Below are 25,940 nucleotides of genomic sequence, written 5' to 3' on the forward strand. Positions count from 1 at the left end.
TGTCTTCCTCTTGTGGTCCCACTTAATAAATGTGTCCCTTTTTGTGGCCACTATTTAGTAATAATGTCTCTTTATGGCCCCCATGTAATAATAGCCATCCCTGTTTAATAACTGTGTCTGACTTTGTGGTCCTTGCTTAGTAATAGTATGCCCCTTTTGTAGCCCCCACGTAGTGGTGGATCCGAGCCCCATATCACTTGCTAAAATTCAAGTAATAGTCTTCATACAAACTCACACAGACACTGGCCAGAGCGCTCTGAGCATCATTTGACTCCTCTGCCTTCTGCATGCTGTACTCTAATGGCAGGAGGGAGAGGAGCTGAATGATGCAAACTGCACTCCAGCCGGTGTCTGTGTGGCTGTGTGAGTTTGTATGAAGGTTCTTATTGGTGGTTGGGAGTACAGCTGAGGTTCAGCAGTTGCATAGTCTGCCTCTATTAGCGGCATGCCACTGGAGGGTACTTAAGATGTTGTCCATTTTTGTCTCTAACAGTCTTTTTTGGTGTTTTTATGGTCTCTAGGTAAACCTGCAGAACAGCTGAGCAGCTCTGCAGAGGATCTACTTTCAGGCTTCCCAGCACCCCCTGCTGTTTCACAGGCTGATGCTTTTGGACCTTTGTTTTCTGGTGGAGCAGGTGATTCATTTGTCTATTACTTCTAAGTGTGTATTAAAAGTTGGAACGTATTGACCTTCCATTGGCAATAATAACCTGGAAAAACTTTTATTTAGACTAGATTACCTTACTGCTCTATTTCACGTACCCCGACCAGGTCATGTTTGATCATACAACTCTCTCAGTAAGCCTACAATAACCTAAACCCACCATAAATATTCTGAAACAGATGAGGGTATGAGCATTGTGTGCAAAACAAATAAATTGGATTGTCCCTATGTTTGCATTGTCTTATGGCATCAGGAATGCTCCTGGTGCCTATGTCAAAAGTATCTATAGGCCCCTTTCTCCCACTGGAGGCCAAAAGAGTGTCCTTATAGCCCTTATCGGAATGGTCTAAGTCCATATAGCTTTTCTACAGAATACTGAAGTCTACTGCAATATTCTGTACAGAAGCATCCAATTGAAAAATAGGCGCAGTAGTACTATTTACAGTTGGAGTCTATATGTGACGGATGCTGCTGTATGTCTGTACAGTGACATCCGTTGGCGGTGTACTTCATCACATCTTACCAAAGCATACCTCCGACAGACACTACAAAATGCAGAGTGAAAGTACCTCGATTCTGTTGCTCTCACCTGTTTCCCACCAGAGGATGTTTCCCACCACATTGTTCCATAAGACGAATGATTTTGTAACTTGTAGGATCCCATCCTGATTGTCAACCACAAGGGCTTTTCCCAACCTAAACATTAAGAACATAGCAATTTGACTATGATCGGCAGGGGGGTCCAACAGCTGGAACCATGAAGGGGCCATGACCCATCTACTATCACTATCCAGAGCAGTGTCAGAGTTGCCACATCCCTGTAATAAACTTCGGGTTAGGCAGTATGAGCACACTTGTAGATCATGATTTGCGCCATACCAAAGTTGAATTTGAAGATTTCTGCAGGAGGAGGAAGTGGGGCGTACTGGTGGCCATTCATCCGTTTGTAAGGACTGAACTTTGTATGGCGTATTCTGTATAAGTAGATCCATCTTTAGCGGTATGTCTGCACTTCCTTGAGCCTTACTCTGCCATGCTCATTCAGGTGCCGCTAAGGTAATTAGTTCTTGGAGACTGTTAGTGTTTCTGCAACTTCTTTTCGGTTTTCTCACTTGTCTGTCTTTCCTCTCGTTTCTTTTCTTCTCTTTATCTCCTTTCTTTCTGGATCTCAGCTGTGGATAAACCTGTTGACGTGCAGGGTCAGGATCCCAGCCCTCCGCTCCACAAAACTCCTGACCCCTTCTTACCTCTTCCTCTCTCTGAAACTCCAGGTAAAAACATGGCCACAAGGAAAGGGGAAGTTTTCCAGTGTTTTTGCTTTTTGTTGTCAGTGTAATTATACACCTGTGTGTCCCATCTAGTGTTCCACAAAACCCTTTTATAGTAAGGATGTAAAGACCTCAGCCTCCTCGAAGAGGCTTATGTGGAGCAGGGCCAACCAGTCAGCAACCAGAATTTAGGGTTACGATACTTGGCCTGGCCTTATACTGAGTTTCTTTGAAGCAAGTGATGGAATTGGAGTACTCGGAAGAAAAAAAAAAACTATGAAAGGACTTACAAACTCCATGCAGATGTTACCCTTAGTTGGACCCCATTGCTATGTTCTTCGCAGAGCCAGCATGCTGCTACATACAGTGCAGGTATCCTGTAAAGATAGGGGGCAGTTTTATGTTTAAACTGCTTAATTTTTGTATATACGGTATGTAGAACGACATACATAAAATAGTTTTCAAGAACAATCCCCATAAGGAGCATTGTGTGTATATCCTAAAGGCCCTTTTACACGGGTCAACAGTCTCTTAAACGACCGCACAAGTGCTGACGTCACCGCTAAGGTCGTTAGCGCTTGTACAGAGCATTTAAACTACAGACTTGCCGCCGGCTAGCTGGCTTCTCCTCCGCTTCTCCTCAGCGCTTCATCTCCTATGGGAACTGCTGAGTGGGGAGCGTTTACACAGGACAAGAAGCCAGCGAGCCAACAAGGTCAGCTGAAAAGTCAGCCTAAACAACCGCAAACGACAAGTGGGCGGTTTTATTTTTTCACCCCCACATTCATACTGAACCACTATCGTTCAGTTTTTCTTTTAGGGTACTTTTACACGTAGCTGGAATGGTGCAGAGTTTCTACAGCAGAAAATTAGCATCAAAATTTGCACCACTGGTACGGATTTTGACACTTTTTTTTGGGCGGGGGGAATTCTTGTTTAATCATTGGTTATGCTTCTATGAGCGATCATTCAAATTCGCACTATTCAGCGATCTTTTGAAGGATGATCATTTTGCGTATAAGGGCTCTTAGACTGTTTCGCAGGTTGACAGTACCCCTGTTGAGAATCTATACTTTACATTATAGACAATCCCACGTTCCAGCAATCGGCATTATACTTCTTAGGGCTCCTGTCCACAGGCGATTTGTGCATTGTTACTCGCTACGATAATCCGTCCAAGTAACGCAGTGCGCGCTTTCCATAGTGTTGCTGTGGAAAGCACAGCCTCCTGTCCACAAGCAGAGAGTCATAGCGATTCTCCGCTCGCGGGACTCAAATTGCAGCATGTCGCGATTTGCTGCAATTTTCCTCAGTGAGCCTATCTCTCAGATAGGCTGATCGCAGAGAACTGACAGTTCTCTCCCCTGCTCCCTGCTAGCGATATTTCGCCTCGCCCGTGGACAGAGGGCTTTATATCTGTACCATTTTGGTGTTTTTATCATTTTTGCTTTTTTGTTTTTAATTAAAAACTTTTGTTAAGGCTGGTTAAGACGCAAGGATTTTTGACAATCGTTGTGTTCTAAGCGCAAGGTGATCGCTCAAACGTTGAGCGATCACCTTGCCCTCTGAGCGGAGGATGTAGAAGACAAGCGGGGTGTCCCTGCTTGTCTTCTGCGTCCAGCTGTTTCCCGCTCGCAGCGCCTGGCTGTTATACAGCAGGAAAGTACAGTTATAGACCATACGTGTTTTAAGGCCGTGCCTGGTTACAGGTTATATGTATATGTACAGATGCAACAGAGCTGAGGTGATCATTAGGCCAGGTGTGCCATAATATCACAATATATTATCTTTGGTTTACTAAAGGCCTACACTTCTATCTTAAGGAAGCACTCGGTGATGTGTGTTATTTTTTTTTTCAGCACCATAAAACTAAATGGTAGTGTAGTCAAACAGTTGCATACTGTGGCGCAATTCAAGACACTTCTTGGATTTCATGACCGGCAGCCATCTTCGGGTCTTCTTTTTTTTTTTTTTCCTACTTTTCAATATCCTTGATGCGTTCCCACTTGCATCTTCACACCTAGCCACATGTCGCATTTCCCAAGATTCCCCTGTCAGCGGTGAGACTGGCTTGCAATGACTGACACGCCTATAGGCCACCATAAGTAGGTCACACCACAAAATTCCAAACACACAGACAACAATAAGGGCCCTTTTAGAGCTTAATCGCTTGAAGGCAAAGGATTCGGCCATCGTTTGCTGGTTCCAATGACATCCATTTACACAGGCAGAAGGCTTTTTTTTTTTTTTACTTTGTAGCTCTTACAGTATATTGTTGGTCTGTCAGGGGAGTCTGAGAATGCCGGGAATGGTCTGCAGAGGACTATACAGTTGCCTTTTACACACAACGACTGGCAAAGGACTTTTATGCCCATATAAAATGAATTACCATTCGTTGTCCTATCGCTGGTCGCGTTTACACTAAACCTTCCTAATTCATAGGGTGGTAGAAGCAGGTCACTGTCCCAGTAGACTGGATGGAAACCAAGATTTCGTAGACTGCAAGACCAACAAAAAAAAAAAGTGTATGTTGTTGTGACAGTAGGTGTAAAATGTATGATTAATCCCCCCCCCCCCCCCCCTCGTATTACTGGAGTACTGCGGTAACTGTTTTCAGGGTTCATAGTAGGGATGTTTACATGTAAGCACCTCATAAGTAGGTACCATAAGATCTGAGTAGAACAATGCAGGATCTTAAAGGTTTGTGCCATTTAGGCCACATGATGGGACTGTAACAGCTTTTCTTTTTTACTCATGAGATGCATAATTTGCCAACCTTTATAACAATTATTGTGCTTTATTATGGTGTGTGTTATTTAAGTGTATTTTTGCACCCCTGTTCTTTCTGTTCAGAACTGCAAGCAAAAACCTATCAGGGCATTCAGTCCATTCCAGGAACAAGTAACCAGTATAAATGAATCTATATGGGCTATAGCCGACACATGAATCCAGCTCCATAGACTTTAATGCATATTCCATACAAATGTGTAGAGGGGACAATAAAATAACAATACAGGCCATATAAATCCAATGCAGACACACTGATGTAAAACGAATCCAATTTGCTGCTGGTCTGCACAGAACTGTACTTTGCCATTGGCATTTTAGGAAGTGTACAGTGAAGGTAAAAACAATCACAGAAAATGGCCGTTACTTACTGAGTGAGGAGTGCATATAGATGCCTCCTCCTCTCACCATGCAGGTAGCTGACTACCAAATGGAGGAGCCAATAACACCTGTGAGGGCACCGATAAGACACCCACTCACACCGCCTCCTGATAATGAGGGGGGTGGATGCTTGGTGTTCACTCCCACACATAGTGGATACAGGGTGCCAGACCATTCTGATATATGTAGTTCACCATGCAGACCAGCAACCTATTAATGACGCTATGATAATTCGGCGGGTTGCCCTGCATATTCATCAGTGAACCACATTGGTACTGCCACCCTGGGCTCCCCCTAGAGTCTTAATGCCACACTGCATGTGAATGATAGATAATAAATGCCAGGCATTGGTTGGATGTTGGCCAAGATACATGAGCCCACTAACCACTTCACGGTTCCTTGCGTTGTAGTGGGTCCCTACACTAATATAAATGCATCACAGAAGGGGAAATCTGCATGTGAACTACATATATCAGAATGGTCTGGCACCCTGTATCCACTATGTGTGGGAGTGTATGCCAAGCATCCACCCCCCTCATTATCAGGAGGCGGTGTGAGTGGGTGTCTTATCGGTGTCCTGCACAGGTGTTATTGGCTCCTCCATTTGGTAGTCAGCTACCTGCATGGTGAGAGGAGGATGCATCTATATGCACTCCTCACCCAGTAAGTAACGGCCATTTTCTGTGATTGTTTGTAATTCTTGATTTCCCCTTCTGTGATGCATGTACAGTGAAGGTACCTTTATATGGAGTAGCTGTCGTCCATATAGTCGTTCAGAAAAGTCATTGAAGCGTGTAAACGACAGCTCTTCGTATGCTTTGACACAGGGTGGTGATCGTGCGTTGGTCTGAGATATTGTTCGTAGACGGCATCTCCATGCAAACTGGTTCGCAAATCTGAATGACTGACTTTACACCAGACCACTTTTTGTCAACCAGTGACTATTTATTTGGCAAGCTCAAACACAATGGCTAGGGTCTTCTCACCCATCACCCTGTCAGTGGCCATGTTTATTGTCACTTTTGTTTCGAGTGACTATTTAGCCGACAGTCATCCCTTGTAAAGGTACCTTTAGTCTGCTTGCAGGGCTGAATTCCGTCAAGTCAAGGAACACTTTATATAGATGGCAGCGTTGTGCACCACGTATCTGCCGTCTGCAAGAGTGTTTCTGCCTGTCATGTGCATGCTATGCCCTAAGCTTTGCTTTTCTGCTTTTCCTTCATGAAATGTTCTTTTTCTATCCTTCCTCTTTTTTGTTTTTGTTTTTTTTCTTGCTTGACCCAGAGAAATTGATTGAGGGTCTCAAATCTCCGGAACCCCAGCTTCTGCTTCCTCACCTTGTACAGCTGGCAGATCCTTTTGGGAGCACCTCTGATACAGTGAATGGTAATGGCCTGAGGGATGGGATGGGATGGCACAGGATTTTTTTTTTTTCTTCATGGTGATAGGAGTTAAAAAATAATCTTTTAAGGCTGTGTGCACTTTTTTTTTTTTAATACGCAAATGCTTCATTTTTTAAATAGCCTTTAATATAAAGTACCCTATTTTGTGTATACAGCTCCTATGTAGACCTGTGTATCTCCATGATTACAGACAACTCCCTGTATGTAGTATGGTCCTGGATTCAAGTATAAAGCTAATTTCACATGAGTGCGATATTGGGCCATGAAACTCAGCCCAATAGCGCGCTCCAGAGCGTGCGGGTTTTTTTTTTTTGTTTGTTTTTTTTTTAATCCTGCAGGTGCGAGTCAAACACTTTGTATCACTTCAGGAAGAGCTGCACCAGAGGATTAGTAAGTGTTTCCCACTGTTTTCAATAGGAAACCTCACATCGCAAACCCGCAATGCATTTGAAGGCCCCATTGAAATCAATGGGTGATGTGTTCCAAGGGAACGCCCAAAGATAAGACATGACGCAATTTTTTTTTTTCCTTCCCTGCACTGCGATGTGGGAAAAAATCGTTCATGTATATGATCCCATTCAATAGAATGGGGTTCATATTTGTGCGTTCCGCAAAACACAAGTCTCATGCGATTTTTCTCAGCAGTGTGAAAGTGGCCTTAAGGGACCAGTCATCAGCCAATGAACAAGCAGTCGCTCGTTCTTCAGCTGATTGTTCAGTTTTAGCTACATAAAAATGTTCACTGATCGGCTTTACATCTCCCCGTTTGAGTAGGGGGATGTACAAGTTGGCCTGTGGGGATGAATAATCTTACTAGTAATTGTTTGTCTCCTTAAGCCAATTCTCGTCCCTTGTAAAAGAAAATAAAACAAGCGCAGATTGACGTGCGCGTTACCTGGTGCTCCTTACATCTGACCAAGAACCTGGCTCATCCAAAACGACCTTTGCATTCTTTATTCTGTCCCCCTTTTCTATCTAACCTACGGACAGTACAACTCCAACACCAGACTACACTTGGCATTGTTTGTAGTCTGTTACCATGGAGACACAAGATTCTTCACAGGTGTTGTAGATACAAAGCAGAGCTAATGATGAGGCTTTAAAAAGGTAAAATAAAATTATTTCCAGTGTAGCAATTTAAAAGAATAATTGCAAAAGTTAACATATATTTAAGTTTTCCTGAGCTCCTTTCAGTTTAAAAGAGTTCTAGCTAGTTTTATATATAGCAATTAATATACTTAAGGCCGCTAGTACCTGCACAATTGCTGGCTACCGCTAGCGCTAACTCTTTGCTGCTTATTGCTGGGCTAATCTTGCAAGTACAAGTGCAGCTCATCAATTGCTGCTAAATCATGAGCATTAGCGGTACTTGTGTAATAGTGCCGCAATAATTGGAAAGTTACAATTCAATTACCTTCATTTAATTTTACAACGCTCTCCTCAGTTAGTCCTACTTTCACACAGCAAGAGTGATTATACTGAAATCCCAGGTTCGTTTATATGTATGTTTTGAATTCGTGTTGGTTCTTCTGACGCAATGGTTGCCTCTGCTTTAAGTGATGGACCAAGTAAAAAAGTGAAAACAAGTCTTATTCCACCTCATAATTGGCCAATAGTGGCATCAGCTGTCCAGCGTTGTGTTTATAGAAGCCCAGAAACGGCTCCTGACCTTTTCTAGTAAGATGATTCTCTCGGCTTTCTTGTCCGTCTTGAATACTGACTTACATTTCCTATATTCTCAAGTAGTATACACCCTGATCTTTTGGAGAAAGCATATTTTCTCTGAATGCCGGCCGTGAACTTGTGCTACATGCTTTATAGTAAATGTCTCGCAGACCTTTACTGATGCATAGATCAGCTCCTGACCTGTGGTAGTCACTTTGGGTTTAGCTAATGAATCATCTCGAATGTTGATGGTGAACAGAGCAAAGCTCAAGCAATGTAGGGTGTAGAGATGTAGTTGTAAGTATAGAAATCCTGAGTAATCACATGTTCGTAATGAACAATGACGAGGATGTACTGTAGATCTATAGTCTATGTAGCAGGAGGGCAGGTAGTCCTATCAACGACCACCTGCACATCCAATGCTTAACTTGATGGGGTTCAGTTACACAATGTGCTTTGGTTAGGAAAGAATGACTTTCCTTTTTAGAAGTATGTTTTCCTTGTATATGGTGGAAAGAAAATGACTGAATACTCATGGTTTTACCAAGGTCTGCAAACAGTCTATTGCCTTCACGTTTGGCATGAAGTAGCAGGAGCTTAATTTATTAACCTTTTCTAATCCACTGTCTGACGTCTTCCTACATTCTAATTGAAGCTTGTCAGAAGACGTCCGACAAGGTATTCTTACCGTCTATTGCCAGCCACTCTGCTGTCGGAGCCTCTCTGGCACACACACACCGGCTTTAGCCAGCAGATGGCACCGGTGTGTAACAGCAAAAAGAGAAAGCCTTTTAGGAAACTGTGAATCCAAAATTGGATTGGAAAGGGTTAAACTACGAAGCCACAATCCAGAAAGGAAAAAATTAAAGAAATTTAGGTGACCAGTTTCCTCCACTTATGGGCACAATCCGTTCTTTACATTTCTTTTTTAAAGGGTACTGGAAGATATCAAATAGTGTGTTTTCATAGCCATTCTTAGATGGAGATGCCAATCCATAGTGCCCGGAGGCTGCCTATTTGAGTGTGCCTATGCATACTGGCCACTTTTTTTGAGAAGACCACCCTCCCAGAAGACCACTTTTTAATGCAATTTTGGATGGTCATCTCAAAGAACTTTCTCTGCATTCCCTTGGAGCTGTTAAATCAAACGCCATGCAGATTTTAATAGATTATAAATCCGCTTACTAGGGTCATATCACGTCTGGACTGTTAATGCTCTCACTCTGGTGCCACAAATGTATGTTTTCAAGGTGCCCTGTATAGTGTAGGTCTTGAGCAACGCAGGAATTAACAAAACAGCTGCATGTTGTTGGGCTGTACAGTTTTTTTCAAAATGGTGCCCTATCCTCTGACATCACTTCCTGCGTTGCAGCTATTGGCTGAAGTTATCTTAGCCTTCCTGCTCTGCCCATCCCCCGTATCTACTCTGCACATAATACTTGGCATACTGAGAACTCTTTGCTCGCTTTTAGGTAATTCTGGTCCAAATGCAGGGCAAAAAGTCATAGGTGCAGTTTCATGGAGGGGCTGTGGTTTTTTTGGGGGGTGGGGGGTGGAAGCATCTGTATGAAAATTTTGTGTAATTGAAAAGTATTAGTCTTGGCCTGTAGTATCTATTATTTACAATGTACAAGTTGTAAGAACATGCACTATCCTACCAAAGTAATTGGACTTTTTGAGAGAACATTCCAAACGTTTTGCAGGATGAATGGAGGATAAAAACAGCTGAGGTGTATAAGACGTTAGTACAAAAAAGTATACCATGGAGAGTATGCGATGTCACTAGGGCCAAAGGAGCCCCACTAGGTATTAACATATGGAAATAAGTACTGCTTTTGGCCCAATGTCCATGGGCGGATCAGATTCTGAATGCAGGAGCCCGCAGCAGAATCCGACCCTGGCCAAGGATACAGATTACCCAGGTCTTCTGTGTGCTTATCCGGGTCTTCTATTTTCTTCACTGCGGATGTGTGCGTAAGTGCGGGCCAGCACACTGCCCCACCTGTGCTGTGGAGTTTGTTTTTTTTTTTTTTGTTTTTTTTTTTTCTAAAATTCCTGCTTTCCCTCAAAAATTCAATTGCAGATGGGCTGAGGCTAGGATGGCTTGCACGAACTTAAATGGAAGCTGTCCGCGTGGGAGCCGCACTGAAATGGAGCATGCTGCAGTTTGTTTTCCGGAGCAAAAGGTCCGCAAAATAAAACCGCATGCTTTTATTCATGTGCGGACACCCATGCTTTCCCATGGGCGGATCTGATTTGCGGATCTTCTGCAAATCAGATCCGCCCGTGAACAATGGGCCTTTGATTTTTGGTTAGGTGTCCACTTACTTTTGGTAGGATAGTGCAGTTGGCGTATATGAGATACAAACCCACCATTTCTGAGACCTTACGGGCTGCAGTTTTCACATTGTTTTTCTGACCTACATTGCTGTGGAGGTGTTGCTGCCCCAAGATCAGAGCCCCTAGACTGTATAATCCATGAGGCACTGTCGAGATGAATAGTCATATAATCTTTCATCTGGGTGGGATATTCAACTGATGATCTCTTCTAATGAAACTGGTCCTGTACCTTTTTGGGATTTCTCATGTGTTTCATTTCTACTTTTCTCTGCTATCCTCTGCTTCCCTCTTCTGTGTTACATGGTGACCTCCACTTCTAGGGAAGGCAGAGCCTGTGGTGGAAAGCCTTATTCCCGGGCTGGAGCCTCCCATGCCTCAGCGCCTCTCTTCACAGGCAGACTCCATTGCTTCAAATCGCACAGGTTGGTGCTAGATGTTTGTTGTAGAATAGTCTATATTTACCTTATGAAGATATGGAATGTTTTTGTTTTTGCCCTTTCACTCTAGCGAATATAAGAAGGCCTTTACTGCTGGATCTGCAATACTAGGAACACTTTTCATTTGATGTTTTAATAACTTATTAAACTGGTTCCACTTATACAACCTCTGTGTAAATGATTTAGTACTGTGACTACATCCCTTTCTCCAACGGAGCATCTGACGACATATTGTGACATTGGACACCGTCATGTAGGCAGTGGTGTCTTATTTTCAGTATACATTACTTTTATTTAGTTATTTTTAATTTTCTTTGTTTTACTAACTACTGAAGTTAGACATTGGAAAACTGTTCTTTGCCCACCTCTCACATCCAATATGCAATAGGGCAAAGGAGGATAAGGCTTGCTTCTTACTCCCATGCTGCTAATGTTAAAGGGACCAGGCATAAAATATCCATCCTGTTCATGCTATATTTTCCTGCTGTCATTTGGATATCTGGCAGCCCATAAATATGACATCTATGGTCATGTGTAGTGGGAGGCCTTGTCTTGCTGCGGGAAAGGTGCTTCAGCTTTGCAGACTAACATTCTGTCACCCTCCAGGGTTATGGACTTTCCATAGATGTTTTTGCAAGCACAAAACAAAATGTACATGAATTCCATAAACTGGAACCTCCATTCCACCATTTTTATTCCATAGCATGTCGATTGTGTAACGAGTCTGTGATTACCTGGACTGATGATCCATGCTTCTAACTCTCTACTTCCTTCTTTATGCTGCCCTCTGGAATCTTCAGACTCCCTTACTGGGGAGGATTCTTTACTTGACTATTCTATTCTCTCTAACCCCGCGGCTGACCTCCTTGATGAGTTTGCTCCAGTAACTCTCTCCGCCCCAACTTCTGCAGGTAATACATCTTCGCTGGTGAACATCCCTGTGGCATCATATTGTATTTTTACCTTTCATCTGTTTCTATATTTCCATTCATCTGTATGTCCAGTAATATCTGGAAATAAAGTTCTGTCCATACAGCATTGGGGAGAGGAGTTAGGCTGCATAGCGGGACAGATGAGTGCAGGGTTTGCTGTTTATGCACTGTCCTCAAGATCTAGCAGATTGTCCAAGGACAGACCTCTCATCACCACTTTTTCAGTTGGGGTACTTTTACACAGGACGACTGTTGGGTGCTTAAGTACCCATCAACCATCCCAACAATTATCGCTTTTGTTCTATTATACGGGAGCGATAATCGCTCGCTGAATGGAGACTGAGTGCACATGAGGTCTCTTCCAGCCTCCCCCTCCATTCAGAGTAAACAGGCAGTCGTTCAAAAATCAATGACTGCCTGTTTACGCGAGCCGACAATCGCTTGATTTTTAGGTGAGCTGAAAACCAAGTGACTCCGACTAGTGAGTGATTCTCACTCACTCGCCCTGTTAGGTCACATGTTTACTTGGAACGACAGTTGTCGTACATGCGCTTTTGAGCAATCACTGGGATAACTATTGTCCCATGTAAAAAGACCATAATATACCCTTCTATCCCTAATATAACCTGATAGTGGTGATGAAGATCACAATACTGGCTCTAGTGAGATTACATGAACATATACCAATCCTTGTGGTAATGCCAGAGGGCATTGATAGAGTATGATCTGAACCACTCCTGATTACCAAAGCGAGCAATTTTGATATTGTATAAAAAGGGGTTTCTGGACTTTGATATTGATAGACTTTCCTTAGGATAGGCCATTAATATCAGATGAGTGGGGATCTGACTGCAAAACACCTTCAAGAAGTTGTTCGTAATCTATGATTGAATAGGTGTAAATTTTTTTTTTCTTTCTTCTTTTTTAACCCCTTGAGTGGCACACCCGGAAAAGTTCCGGGACGAGCTCCACTGCTCATAGCAACATAGCCCGGAAGATTTCCGGGCTATGTATCACTATGGGAGCTGCAGAGCACAATGCCACAGGCTGTGACAGTGTGCTCTGCCTGCACAGACCCACAGAGAACAAAGCAAGGGCTTTGAAAAACCAGCAGAAGATATTGCAGACATGTCGGCAATGTCCTGCTTTGTTTACAGGTTGCCATAGAGACCATGGGCTTGTCAGAAGCAAGCCGATGGTCTCTGTGGCAGGGAGAGCTTGGTGCTTGGCTGTCAGAGGACAGCTAGGTACTAGCTCTTACAGCAGAGATCAGAGAAAACCTCCGATCTCTGCTGTGTTAACCCTTTACATGCTGCAGTCTATGTGACTGCAGCATGTAAAGGGCTGTCACTGCAGCATGTAAAGGGCTGTCACCATCGGACCCCTGGAATGTGATCAGGGGTCCTGATGGGTCCCTGTGGAAGTCCCCTAAAGGGACAAAAAAAAATAAAAAAATTTAAAAAAATTTAAAAAAAAAAAGTTAAAAAATTATTAAAAAAATTAAAAAAACACTTGTCTCCCTTTACTTTGTAAAAAATCAAAAATACAATCACACATGTGGTATCCATGTGCGTCGTAATGACCCAGAGAAGGAAGTTAATACATTATTTAACCCCTTAATGACATGGCCCCTTTTTTCTTTTTTCCCCATTTCTTTTTTTCCTCCCCCCTGTTTAAAAAATCACAACTTGTCCCGCAAAAAACAAGCTCTTGTATGGCCATGTCAATGGAAAAATGAAAAAGTTATGGCTCTTGAGACGCAACTGCAAAACTAGTTGAAATTCAATGATTAGACCATTTTAAAAAACCTGCCCTGGTGGGCACGACAGGGTGGTAGGAAACCTGCCACTCAAGGGGTTAAAGGCAGCATCCTTGCTGATAATTTCCCCTTATACTGTTTGTGTTATTTTGACTGCTATGAATATTTTAGAGATACCTGATCAATGTAATTGCTGCATGTCATTTCTTACCATAGGTACTGTTTACCCACAGTGACCATAGGATCAAATGCAGAATAAGTTATAGAAACCCTACAGGGAGAGCAAATATAATGGGGCGGATTTACTTATACTGTCTAATTAGACTGATAAATCTGGTGCATTTTAAGACCTAGTGACAGCTGGAGGATGCATGTGGCACTTCTTCAGATGTTTTATACCCTGTATTACTTGGCTTAGTTTACATCAGATTTTACTCAAAATTTTTATCACCATTTTGGCACGCAGTCTTATATTTAGGTTATTCTCCCTTCCATTAACCCTTTCCAATCCACTGTCTGACGTCTGAAGACATTATGATTTAAGGCTATGCAGCTCTGATGTTGGAAGACGTCCATCAGGGTTCTCTTACTGTATATTGCCAGCCTCTCTGCTGTCGGATCCTATCCAATTTGTCACCTCATGCAGTACTGGCTTTAGCCAGCAGATAGCGCCATTGTGTAATGGCAGAAAAAGAGTAAGGCCTGAGGAAAACCAGAATACAAATTGGATTGGAAAGGGTTAAGCCATTTCCCTTAGGTCGGACCAGGTAAAGTGTCTGATATACATTGTGAATGTGGTGCATAGCATGCATGTTTTCTGGTGCCATTTGTGCTAGAAAACTTGTGAATTCTCAATAGTTAATCTGTCCCATTGTTTTATTTTAGGGATGATTTACAATTCTTTTAGCTTGGCATTTAAAATACTAAATGGCTGTTTGGCTTTTACATTAGTGTATGTTATTGATCCTTCTAATTCAGATGTAAAGAGCTGTACAGAGGAAGGGAGTTTGTTCTTAATGACTCTGTTAAGCCACAGTCAAGACTGCATATTTCCTGGTTTTAAATTTTGTCCTGAAACGTGTATTTTCTATAGTGTTAGTGGTCCGAAATCCATTTAGTGTTCCCTCTGTGCTCCGCTTGAAGTGGGGAAGGTAGAACAAGTCCTATCCAGTCGTCATGTATGGCTTTACATCAATTGCATACATCTGTTTATCAGATATATATATATATATATATATATATATATATATATATATATATATACTGTAATGTTGGAGCAAAGAGTCCTTAGAGCTACATTGGCAGGTTAATGTGCCGGGCTTTTGAGAGTGTCTTTGAGACCTCTGTATCAATGCAGAAAAACACTGATGTGCACCTAGCCTAACCTGGTCTTTGGGAGCATTTCCCCTTACCGGTAGCATAAGAAGTAGTGTGCACGATTGTAATGAGGATTCAACTTCATATATCCAACTTTTTGGTCTTCGGCTTAGCTTTCTCGTCTTATCTATTATATCCTTACATTTTCATCCATAACATTTTAAATTAAGGGATCCGGTCATCGACTACAGTTTATGGTGCTTATAGTCTAGGTTGATGTGGAGGTTGGAGAGTTATGTCTCGCACTTGCCCGGTTTTCCGTTCCTAGGTTGTCCCCGCCAAAGTAAGTGTGTGCGCAGTCAGTGACTCTTTTCAGAAGGCCATGCACCTGCACTCTCATACAGATGACTGGGAATGGGCGCACAGCCTTTTGAACAGAGTCACGCTGGTGTGCGCGGGTTGACTTTGCTGGAGGACAGCGCTGGAATGAGACTCCCTGGACTCCACATCAGCTAAACTAGAAGCACCATAATTTAGTTTTTAGAGCTTCTAGTTGATGACTGGTTCCCTTTAACTTTTTCTGCTTTGCATTGTATTGTCTTTTGACCATAGAGTTGTTTGGTACACCTGAAGGTAATTGGTGCAGTGGTTTTATATTCCGTTCAGTTAAAGGTGTTGTCCAGCTCTAATTATATATTTTTTTTAAATTTAGAACCAAATGGGTTTGAACAATAAAATAAATGGTTCTTAGCCTTTCTCAGCGTCTGCCATTCAGCATTGCAGCCCCTCGATTCTAACAGTGAAAATCAGGTGACCACTGCCTGCCAATCTGAAGTAGCAGCCTCGCCACCAATTCTCCTGGCATCAGTGCTCACCTCCTGGGCACCATGATGCCAGGAGTCTTGAACTGTGATGCTGCAGTCTGACAGGCAGCGGTCACCCCAACTTCTGCTGCCAACAGACCTGCTGGATCGCTGGGGCGGAGGACAGATAAACACTGTTTTAATCCACTTGGCTCAAATTTTAAAAAGTTAATTGTAACCGGCCAACCCCTCTTTAAGCTATGCATGCAATATGTGCCTGTCTGTGTTTTAGTTCTAGTTGTTTATAGATGTAGCAAATATTAACTTGATGCTTCGCCTTAAATATACAGCTGCAACAAATTAACGTAACACAAGCAAGCCAAGTCCTGTCTGTATAAAGGTTTGCTGAAACATTGGCAACGTGTTAATGTAATGCCTCTTCAGAGATTACACATCTCAGTCCATCCCTGTGGCTACACAGAAATCTAGACCAGTCATGAGCTGAAATACATTTGTTGTATATTCCCCCCCCCCCCCAGTTCCTATAGTAAAAATTATACCTTCTCCTACCAAAAGTAACACAACACTTGAATTAAAAGTAGTATTTATTCACACATGGTAATACTTCGGCCATGCTCCCACATGTGTTCTGGCGCCTACCACTACATACTGCTGCATGCCGACAGATCCACATACACTGTGCTATTTTTTTTTTTTTTATCACAGTAACTGCACCTGTGATACGCGGTAAAAACCACTAGTGTGAGAGCGGCCTTGGTGCGGCTCCTTTTGGCCCTAACCACATCGGATACTCTCCATGGCATACTTTCTACCAACGTCTGATGCACTTCAGCTGGTATTTGCCTCCATTCGTCCTGCAAACATCTGGCAAGTTCTCTGAAAGAAAATGGATGCTGTTCATATTTTCTGATCTTATGCTCCAGTTCATTCCAAAATTGTTCAGTAGGTTCAGATTGGGAACCTCTGCCGTACTTGCACAATACACTGTAGCAAAAGGCATTCCCTAGGCATCTTGCACATGCAGGTACGTCCATCCAAGTTGAATATGGAGTAGCTTGATGCATTACTCCATAGAATGTTTTTCCACTGCTCAACTGTCCAGTGATGATGCCCCTTGCACCACTGTAGACGGGCCAATGCATTGTCTTTGAGAGAACCCACCAGATGTTTGCAGGATGAGTGGAAGGAAATACCAGCTGAGGTGTATCAGATGTTCATAGAAAGTATGAGAGACAGTAGGTAATGTCTTTAAGACCAAAGGAGCCCCACTAATATATAGTGTATAAATAAATACAACTTTTTTGATTCTTGCTCGGGTGTCCAATTACTTTTGGCAGGCTAGTGTAAATCTGTCAGGAAGGGGTGGCCACGCTCCCCTCCGACAAGTGCTTTTGAGTTGGTGCACAAAGCAAAGTTGCAAATATTTTGCACAAGTAAGGACGTAACGTCACAATTTGTGACACTTTAACACCATATTTCACTTGATAAATTCCCCTCTAAGTGTCAAGTTAATGTTTGCTACTTGTGTACATGCCACGTACTGTTGAGTGTCTTTGACAATGTACAAATACACCTAAAACTCCAGACATTTTTTGCAAGTTGAACCTGCTTACCATCAAACACGTTGGAAACATGTAAGTCTTATCGAATGGTGAAACGTGGATTGGGTAGATTGAATTTTCCCTGTTTGACCAGGTTGTTTCCCAGAGATCTAAGAGGATGCTAGACACAAGTACCGCCGCTTATCTCCCCATGCCATTCAAATAATGCGCATGTTCTACCAAGATGACTGCATTTTTGTATTTTATGAAAGTGTTATAGCACTTCTGCTGTAATGTGAGGGTGACTAATGCAGTTCTATTGCTTGCCATACCGATCATCGTTGAAAAAGCATAATGGGGCAGATTTGCAAGCGTAATTACACCTAGGCTTTGTTGTAAAATGTGTCATAATGTCACATTGAGTCTTAGAGTCTTGATGATAAATGCGCCAATAAGAATAATCCCCCACACCTCATTCAGCAAGGGTGTGCGGTCTAGCAGAAAAGGAGTATGGCCTGTATGCAACGGCAGGTGCCAAAAGTTTATACTGCCTATTGGTTATCTTAGCACGTAGCAAAGTTAGACACAAGCGTCTAAAGACCTCCCAAATTTATCATCAAACATGAGCTGCTGCATTTGTAGACTGCCTTGTCTAAGGTTACACAATCCGACAGGATTATTAAATCAGCCTCAATATATCATCTTTGTGTGATTGAATGTGTTACATTTAGATGTGTGTCTGTTATAATAATCCATGGTTATACGTGGTGGCCATGAAAATGTAGCTGGCACCACACACTTATAAAAGCTGTCTAAAAGAAAATCTTTGCCCATAGCAACCAATTACAGCGCTGCTTTAATTTCTTATACTACTGCAGTAAAATAAAAGCTGTACTGTGATTGGTTGTTATGGACAACCAGTAAATTTTCTTTTAGACCACTTTCATAAGAGTATGGTGCCAGCCTACTTTTCCGTGGCCAACCATGTTTTTGCATATTCCACCAATGGCAATTAGAAATGGGTGTCATGCTGAGGAAAGGGTTACAACCCCATTACTCTTTGTGAAATGGTCCCACTCTCAACCCATCAATGTGTTTGAAACTGTTCCATTAACCTCACTGGGTTGAGGGGGCGCACTGTGTTGTAAAAACGCCAGAATTCATAGGTCTGTGATCTTGTCATCCTTGTGGAATCCAGTGGTTTTCCAGAGTTTCATGACCTGTCTAAGCAATATGTTATAAATGCTTAAGTTTTATGTCCTCTTTAGAGCCAAACTGTTTCCCAGCTTTCAACAGTTCTTGAAGGTGGTTTCAGTAACAAGAAACCACTAGAATCTGCTATACTATCACTTGCATATTGGCTACTGTCCCATCCCTGTAATACATTCCTATCTACTGCCACTATTTAATAAATATTTGACACCCAACCCCAACTAACAAACACTAATGAGTGGCGATCCATCATAAAGTAGTTGTTACGATCGTACCCAAATGGTTCTAGTAGTAAGTAGTCAGTAAGCATTCAGAAGTGTGGTAGTACATAGTATGCACGCACACTCGAACACAGGAGATCAACACGGAATCCAGGCAACTGACCCTGTGCTACAAGGGAGGATGACAGTGGCTCTACCTAAGCGGGGACATCGCCCCAATAAGAGGGTGGCCCAACGGTCTTCGGAACTGGGCCCTAGCTGATCCAAGGAGACATACACATGTCAAATGACAGGGACAGAATAACAGGATACACAGCCAGAAAACACCGCATACAGCAGACAAAATGCAACCACTAATAACAGATAAGCTGAATATAAATACTAGGCATTAGTTGACATTTTGTACAAAACGTGGAAGCTAGCGGGCCAACTTCACAGCTCTTGGTTATACCACTAGTCCCTACACTAACCTGGAGTCCAGGAGAACCAGACACACAGAATGCTGCAACAGGACAGGACACAGATCGCAGGTCATACAGCAAGCTTACACAAAACTGACAGAATATAAACATACAAACTGACATGAACCAGCAAGACAGATCACACAGCCAGCTGCACCGGGAACCGGACAGGGCACACAGCCAGCTGCACTGGGAACCGGACAGGGCACACAGCCAGCTGCACTGGGAACCGGACAGGGCACACAGCCAGCTGCACCGGGAACCGGACAGGGCACACAGCCAGCTGCACCGGGAACCGGACAGGGCACACAGCCAGCTGCACCGGGAACCGGACAGGGCACACAGCCAGCTGCATCGGGAACCGGACAGGGCACACAGCCAGCTGCACCGGGAACCGGACAGGGCACACAGCCAGCTGCACCGGGAACCGGACAGGGCACACAGCCAGCTGCACCGGGAACCGGACAGGGCACACAGCCAGCTGCACCGGGAACCGGACAGGGCACACAGCCAGCTGCACCGGGAACCGGACAGGGCACACAGCCAGCTGCACCGGGAACCGGACAGGGCACACAGCCAGCTGCACCGGGAACCGGACAGGGCACACAGCCAGCTGCACCGGGAACCGCACAGGGCACACAGCCAGCTGCACCGGGAACCGCACAGGGCACACAGCCAGCTGCACCGGGAACCGCACAGGGCACACAGCCAGCTGCACCGGGAACCGCACAGGGCACACAGCCAGCTGCACCGGGAACCGCACAGGGCACACAGCCAGCTGCATCGGGAACCGCACAGGGCACACAGCCAGCTCCATCGGGAACCGGACAGGGCACAGGGCACACAGCCAGCTCCATCGGGAACCGGACAGGGCACAGGGCACACAGCCAGCTCCATCGGGAACCGCACAGGGCACACAGCCAACTGTAACATATAGTAAAAACCAGACAGACTCCACCCAGAGCTCACATGTACACAGATGAAACTCACATCAAGTCTGTGTCCTCATGCCAGGGGGAATAGACAGTCAGCCACACAAGCTGACATAGGGAACCATGTCAAGTTACACCAACTGACACACAACAGACAGTCCGCTACACAAGCTGATATACAGAGTAAGACATAAGACATTTGGAGGCTGCACCTGTAGTGGGGGGAAGGAAAAGGGGAACTGCATGTAATGCAGACCAGGACTACAGGTGTCCAAACCGTCTCAGGGAAGCAGAGAGACACAAAAGACCTACTTGCATACACGTTCTGAGTGGGAACAAGGCAGATACCTCCCAACAGTTCAAGACCAGCTTCAGACAAGGATTCATGACTGCTTACTCTGGAACCCAGCCAGAGACTGACCAGGAGCTGGGTTTATATGTTAGCGCAAAACCAGGAGATTGGCTAGCAGGAAGTACCACACCCAGCCAGCTCAATCAATTAACCCTGTAAGGGCTGTGCTGCTAGGAAGCTTAGAACTACAGATCCCAGCAGCACACGTAACAGTAGTCCAAGGGTCCTTGTATATGGGCTGAGAAGTTGTTCAGATTACTGCATCCAGTGGGAATCTCAATCCTTAGTGTTCAGTATAAACGCGTGACTGAACGACAAACCAAAATTTGTTGCATGCAGAAGACTAAACAACGAATCTGCCCGTGAAAACAGGTGTTGCTCGTTCCTGTGTAAGAGCACAAGAACGATTATCGTTGGGATGAGCACCCACAGTCCTCTTCTCAATCTGGTACTAATCAAATTTTTTTTTTAACTGGGTAAAACATTTTTTCAGATTCAGTGGATATAGGAATAGGTGGATATACAAATATATCTTCAAGATGCATATAGATATCAACAAGAAATACATAGCTTTTGTGTTTTTAGTCTTCATCCGCTCCATGTAACATAGTATGTTAGGCTGAAAGGAGACATTGTCCATCTAGTTCAGCCTAAAATCCAACTGCCTGATCCTTTATCTCCCTAGATATTTGCCATCTGTAGGAGTCAGTAGGCCCCCAGGGACACTAGATGATTGGGCAGTCCCACCACAATCAAGGAGTTCGGCTCATCTTAATTTATTCTGTATGACCACCCTAATGCTGTCTTATGCACGTTACCAAAAGTGTGTGTGTGTGTGTGTGTGTGTGTGTGTGTGTGTGTATATAAATCTGTGTGTATATATGTGTACTGCCCAAGTAATGGGATCATGTACAATCAATTTGCTCCTGATCTCCAGTACAACTAATGACCAGTAGTAAATAAATAAATAGAAGAAAAAAAAATACTCCCAAGTTTTTGCTAGCATGTCTTTACTTGTAAGGGGTTATCAGCAGAATGCTTAAGAACACCTTCTGCCAGGGCCATAGATAGGACTTGATAGAGCAGGAAATCACCATCAACCACACCTTCCCTGGCCATTCCCTTGTGTTATAGTTCCCTGTGATCTTCCCCTCGCTTGGCTCTTATGTAAAAATGCTAACAGGCTTCTCTCTTTCGCTGTCTGAGCTTCCCGCTTCTCTCTTTCTCCTCCGCACGCTGCAGATGATACTAACCTTCTAACGGGCTTTGATATCCCGGATGATACAGAAAAAAGGGCTGATGATGAATTTGATCCTATTCCGGTACTGGTTTCCAAAAATTCCCAAGGTAAGACAGAAAAGGGAGATGATCAGTGGGTCGAAGATTTTTTTTTTTTTTTTAATGGTGCAAAGCAATCATATGCTTAAAATCAAAAAAGAAAGTTGACTTTTCTGGCATTAAGGGGTTAAAGCTAAGCATTTGCAAATTCTCTTTGGTTTGACCTTGAACTGAAGTGCAAGTTGATTTATGAAAAAAGTGCCACAAGTAACATTCACAATTATAAGACACATAACCACAAATCTTTTGCATGTGAGGCCATCTTATAGCCTAGAAGGCAACGAGGTCATATGACTGAGCTTTTTTTTTACACCACTGGGATGTCATCAAGTAGACTTCAACCATCAGCACCATAATGTCTTTCCGTTGTATACAGACTGATCACACATTGGTTTCTATAGAAGGTTTATGTACTGCCAGAATATTTGTGAATGTTACACAATGCCTTTTTTATATCAACCTGTTATTTTAGTTTATTGGTGAAAATTTAAATAGTTTTTTCTGTTCACCTTTTTACACTGCTTTGGAGGGTTTCCACTACCTACAATTGCCCCAGTTATTTAGGCAAACCTGCACTTTTGTGATAGAATTCTGTCTTGGGACCAGAGGGGAAGAAGGTATATTGCCTTCAGTTGTTCTCCACTGCCGGCCCTCTGATCTGCTGCTTCCGGGTCCTGTTTTCGGGCCATCCAACATGGCTTACACAATCTTCAGACTACCTAATCCCACAGTGCATTGGTAGTTTTAGACTACAAATGTACTGTACCTGCTCCCTGATTGGCCAGAGTTGCTCACATGATCTGTACTATCCAATCAGAGAGCTGGTACAGTGTGTATTGGCTGCATAGAAAATAGCAGCCATCTTGGATTTCTGAAAACAGGGCACAGAATAAAGGCCTGCATGACAAACTACCCAGTTTCCCCCCAAATCCCCAAAATGTTTCCCTACCCTGATTTTTCTGTATTTTTGGGGAGGTTTAAAATAGTCTCTACCCTGAAAAGAAGCCCTGGCTGCATTACAATAAAAAAACCTACCTAGCAGACTTGGTCCAGATCCCTCCCGCTGCTCTCTGGAGCTCTGCCACGCGTCCTGCAGTCCACTCAGTCAATCACAGCCAACGCATTGGTTGATCGAGCGCTGCATTGATTGGCTGAGCAGCGCTCAAATCCACTCAGAGCCATCACTTACTGGAGGCGGGATTTATGAATCCCGTAACCAGGAAGTGATCTTCTGTGGGAGGCCGAGGACTGCAAGAAGCGCGTTGGTGCTCTGGAGAGCAGCGGGAGGAAACTGGACCAAGACTGCTAGGTAAGTATAGTAAGATATCCCCTGAAAAGACCTAGCGCCTCCTTTTGGGGCAAAAATTAATATGACAGGGTCTTATTTTGGGGGAAACATGGTACTACATATAATATACCCTCCTCCTGACCTGGGACAGAATTTTGTTCTGAAACCGGATGGTTGCTTTAAAATAAATGTGAGTTCTAAGAGCTAAGATACTACCAATTCTCCCATTTGAAGTGATTGCAATGCCTCAAAATCTTGTCCCCAAATCCATTGTAAAGGGCTGTCCAAGATAGTAAAAACATGATTGTCTTATTCCAGAAACTGCGCTTTTCTTGTCCATTGGGTTGTGTTTGGTATTGCAGCCAAGCCCTATTCACTTCAGTGGGGTTGAACAGCAATATCCGACTCTGCCCATAGACAGATGTATCGCTGCTTTTGGAAGCCATGATTTTCTATTTCTGTATAACTCTTTTAATGCTTGGACATCAGTATTGGTATGAGCTCTGCATTTGCCCAAAATGTTATAAAAAGCAATTGTGACTGAAGCGAAATTTAAAACTTATGATGTAAAATCACTATAGATAACCCCTCTAAATGTGACCACATAATAGAGATTTCGAATGGGCAAAAGGCCGATTAAAGGAATATTCAGATTGGTGTGGATCTTCCACAATGGCAAAATTTGCACCAAATGCTCTGCGAAATCCACAGTAAAAATCCGCAGCATAAATTTGACAAGCTCAGGTTTTTAAAAACCGCATCAGAGGTCCATTTACGATGCACATTTTTTGCTTAGCATGTGGACAGATTTGTTGAAGTCTCATCCACACTGCTTGTACAGTAGAGAGCTGTGGATTTTCCGGGACATGCGAACGTACCATTAGACCATTTTTAGATGACCATTAATGCCTTTTTGTGACAAAAATGACTGTGATGGCTGCCATCTAATGGTAGATATCTGTCAAAAAGATCTGTATTTGTCCAAATAGTTAGTTTAACTTATGGCATTGTTGTCCTGGACGACCGCCTTCACAAACCAACCAAGAATGACAAGTCCTATAGAAAATGGCTTTTTAAAATCCCTAATGTATGGCTGCGTTGAGGCATCGTGCACATGGCAGAGCACCATGAGGACTCAATATGATGAGCCAAATTGAGAGCCATAGCTACTTTGTATGCCTGTTCATGATGACATATCTTATGGGCGGCATACTCCCATACAATTAGTATTCCTAGGGGACAGCACTTTGGTAATACAGTATGTCATATTTTTCTTGGTGGATTCATGATGCCAGTCAGGAAAAAAAACTTTGTGCAAAATTGGAGACCTATGAAGGCACAGTAGGGACCCACAGATTCCTTTTGGTGCCATATTGTGGTTACATACAAATTCTGTCCTCAACAAAATCCAGAAGCTGATTGGATCCTATACAAGGCATGAGCTCACTTGGTATTCTTGACAATGATGACTGGGTTCAGTAGGTATTAGGCCTCATGTCCATGGGGAAAATCAAATCTGCTCCGGATTCTCCATGGAGAATCTGCAGCGGGTCCCTCCTGCCCCGCGGACATGAGCGCTGAAAATAGGAATTTAAAAGAATGAACTCACCCGCAGCGGACCGGGAAGGTCTTCTCTTCCTCACGGCCGGATCTTCTTTTTCGGCCGGCGGATGAACCCGGCACGCCGGCGGCATGTCGCCGGTGTGCCACGCGCATGCGCCGGGCACATCTGCTGAGCCGAAGCAAGAAAGATCCGGCCGTGAGGAAGAGAAGACCTTCCCGCTCTGCTACGGGTGAGTTAATTCTTTTAAATTCTTATTTTAGGTCTCCCGCGGATCTGGACGGCTTCCATAGGCTTCAATAGAAGCCCGCGGGAGCCGTCCCCGCGGGAGACCCGCACGAAAATGGAGCATGGTCCAGATTTTTTCATGCTCCATTTTTTTAAAATCACTTTTATTGACCATCCGCGGGTATTTACCCGCGGGTGGTCAATGCATCCCTATGGGGTGCGGATCCGCGCGCGGGAGAAGAGTTAAAATCCGCTGCGGATTTTAAATCTTCTTTTGCCCGTGGACATGAGGCCTAAAGGTGTCCATACACCTTTGATAGCTGTTGGCTGCAGGTGTTTTCGGCCAACAGCCATTGCTCCCAAATCCCCCATACATGAACACTCAGTTCACCTGAGCATTCATGTGTTTGTTAATGTGGAGAAAGCCACAGCCAGACAGTTCTTGTGGTGACTTACCTCTAAGAGAAGTGAAAGGATCTGGCATTGTAATTTAATATGTCCTATCTTCTATTCACCCGACGACATCTGTTGGGGAAGAGTCGGAAGGCCTCCATACAAATACGAGAGTCATTTGGTCCCACTCATTTGGACAGCTCTTGTCTAATACAAATGAGGGCTTTTTAGTTTTAGGCTCAACCTTCCACTTATAGCCAGTTCAACCAAAGGCATCCTCAAAACATGCAATGATGTAAGGTGAAGCATTAGATCAGAATCAATTGGTAAACTTGTGGATGTGTTAACCCCTTATGTGCCAGAAAACCTTGCACTGCTTAACCCTACTTGCTTAAACAGCAAATAAATTGAAGTAATAAGTGCTTGTTCACATTTAGCATTGTATTTGTCAAAACAAATCATCTTTTTCCCCTCTCTGAAATTTGTTGCCACTTAAAAAACAAACAAACCTTAAATACCGAAGGGAAACCTGTTTAGAATGCCAAATGTGAACAAGCCTTTGCAGCTAGCTTCTGTATTACTACTGTCTCTGCTCTCTCTCTCATTTCTGCACTCTCCCCTTCTGCTCAAGCTTTC

At 43.6% G+C, this 25,940-nt stretch overlaps 1 protein-coding gene across 9 annotated transcripts in view; it reads left to right on the forward strand.

Moving 5' to 3' along the window:
• The window catches only part of AAK1 (AP2 associated kinase 1), a 103,880-nt gene that overhangs the window by 60,683 nt on the left and 17,257 nt on the right, over positions 1–25,940 (forward strand). For 2 of the 9 annotated variants that reach the window (XM_066593049.1, XM_066593044.1), the window contains exon 15: positions 522–635. In XM_066593049.1, the coding sequence (XP_066449146.1) occupies positions 522–635 (114 nt within the window). Of the gene's footprint in view, positions 1–521; positions 636–1,836; positions 1,936–6,384; positions 6,487–10,828; positions 10,931–11,745; positions 11,857–21,738; positions 21,844–25,940 lie in introns of all 9 variants that reach the window. The other 7 variants (XM_066593045.1, XM_066593047.1, XM_066593040.1 and 4 more) reach the window with 7 other exon arrangements.

This window comes from Eleutherodactylus coqui, chromosome 2, assembly GCF_035609145.1.
Source record: "Eleutherodactylus coqui strain aEleCoq1 chromosome 2, aEleCoq1.hap1, whole genome shotgun sequence".
Lineage (NCBI taxonomy): Eukaryota > Metazoa > Chordata > Amphibia > Anura > Eleutherodactylidae > Eleutherodactylus > Eleutherodactylus coqui.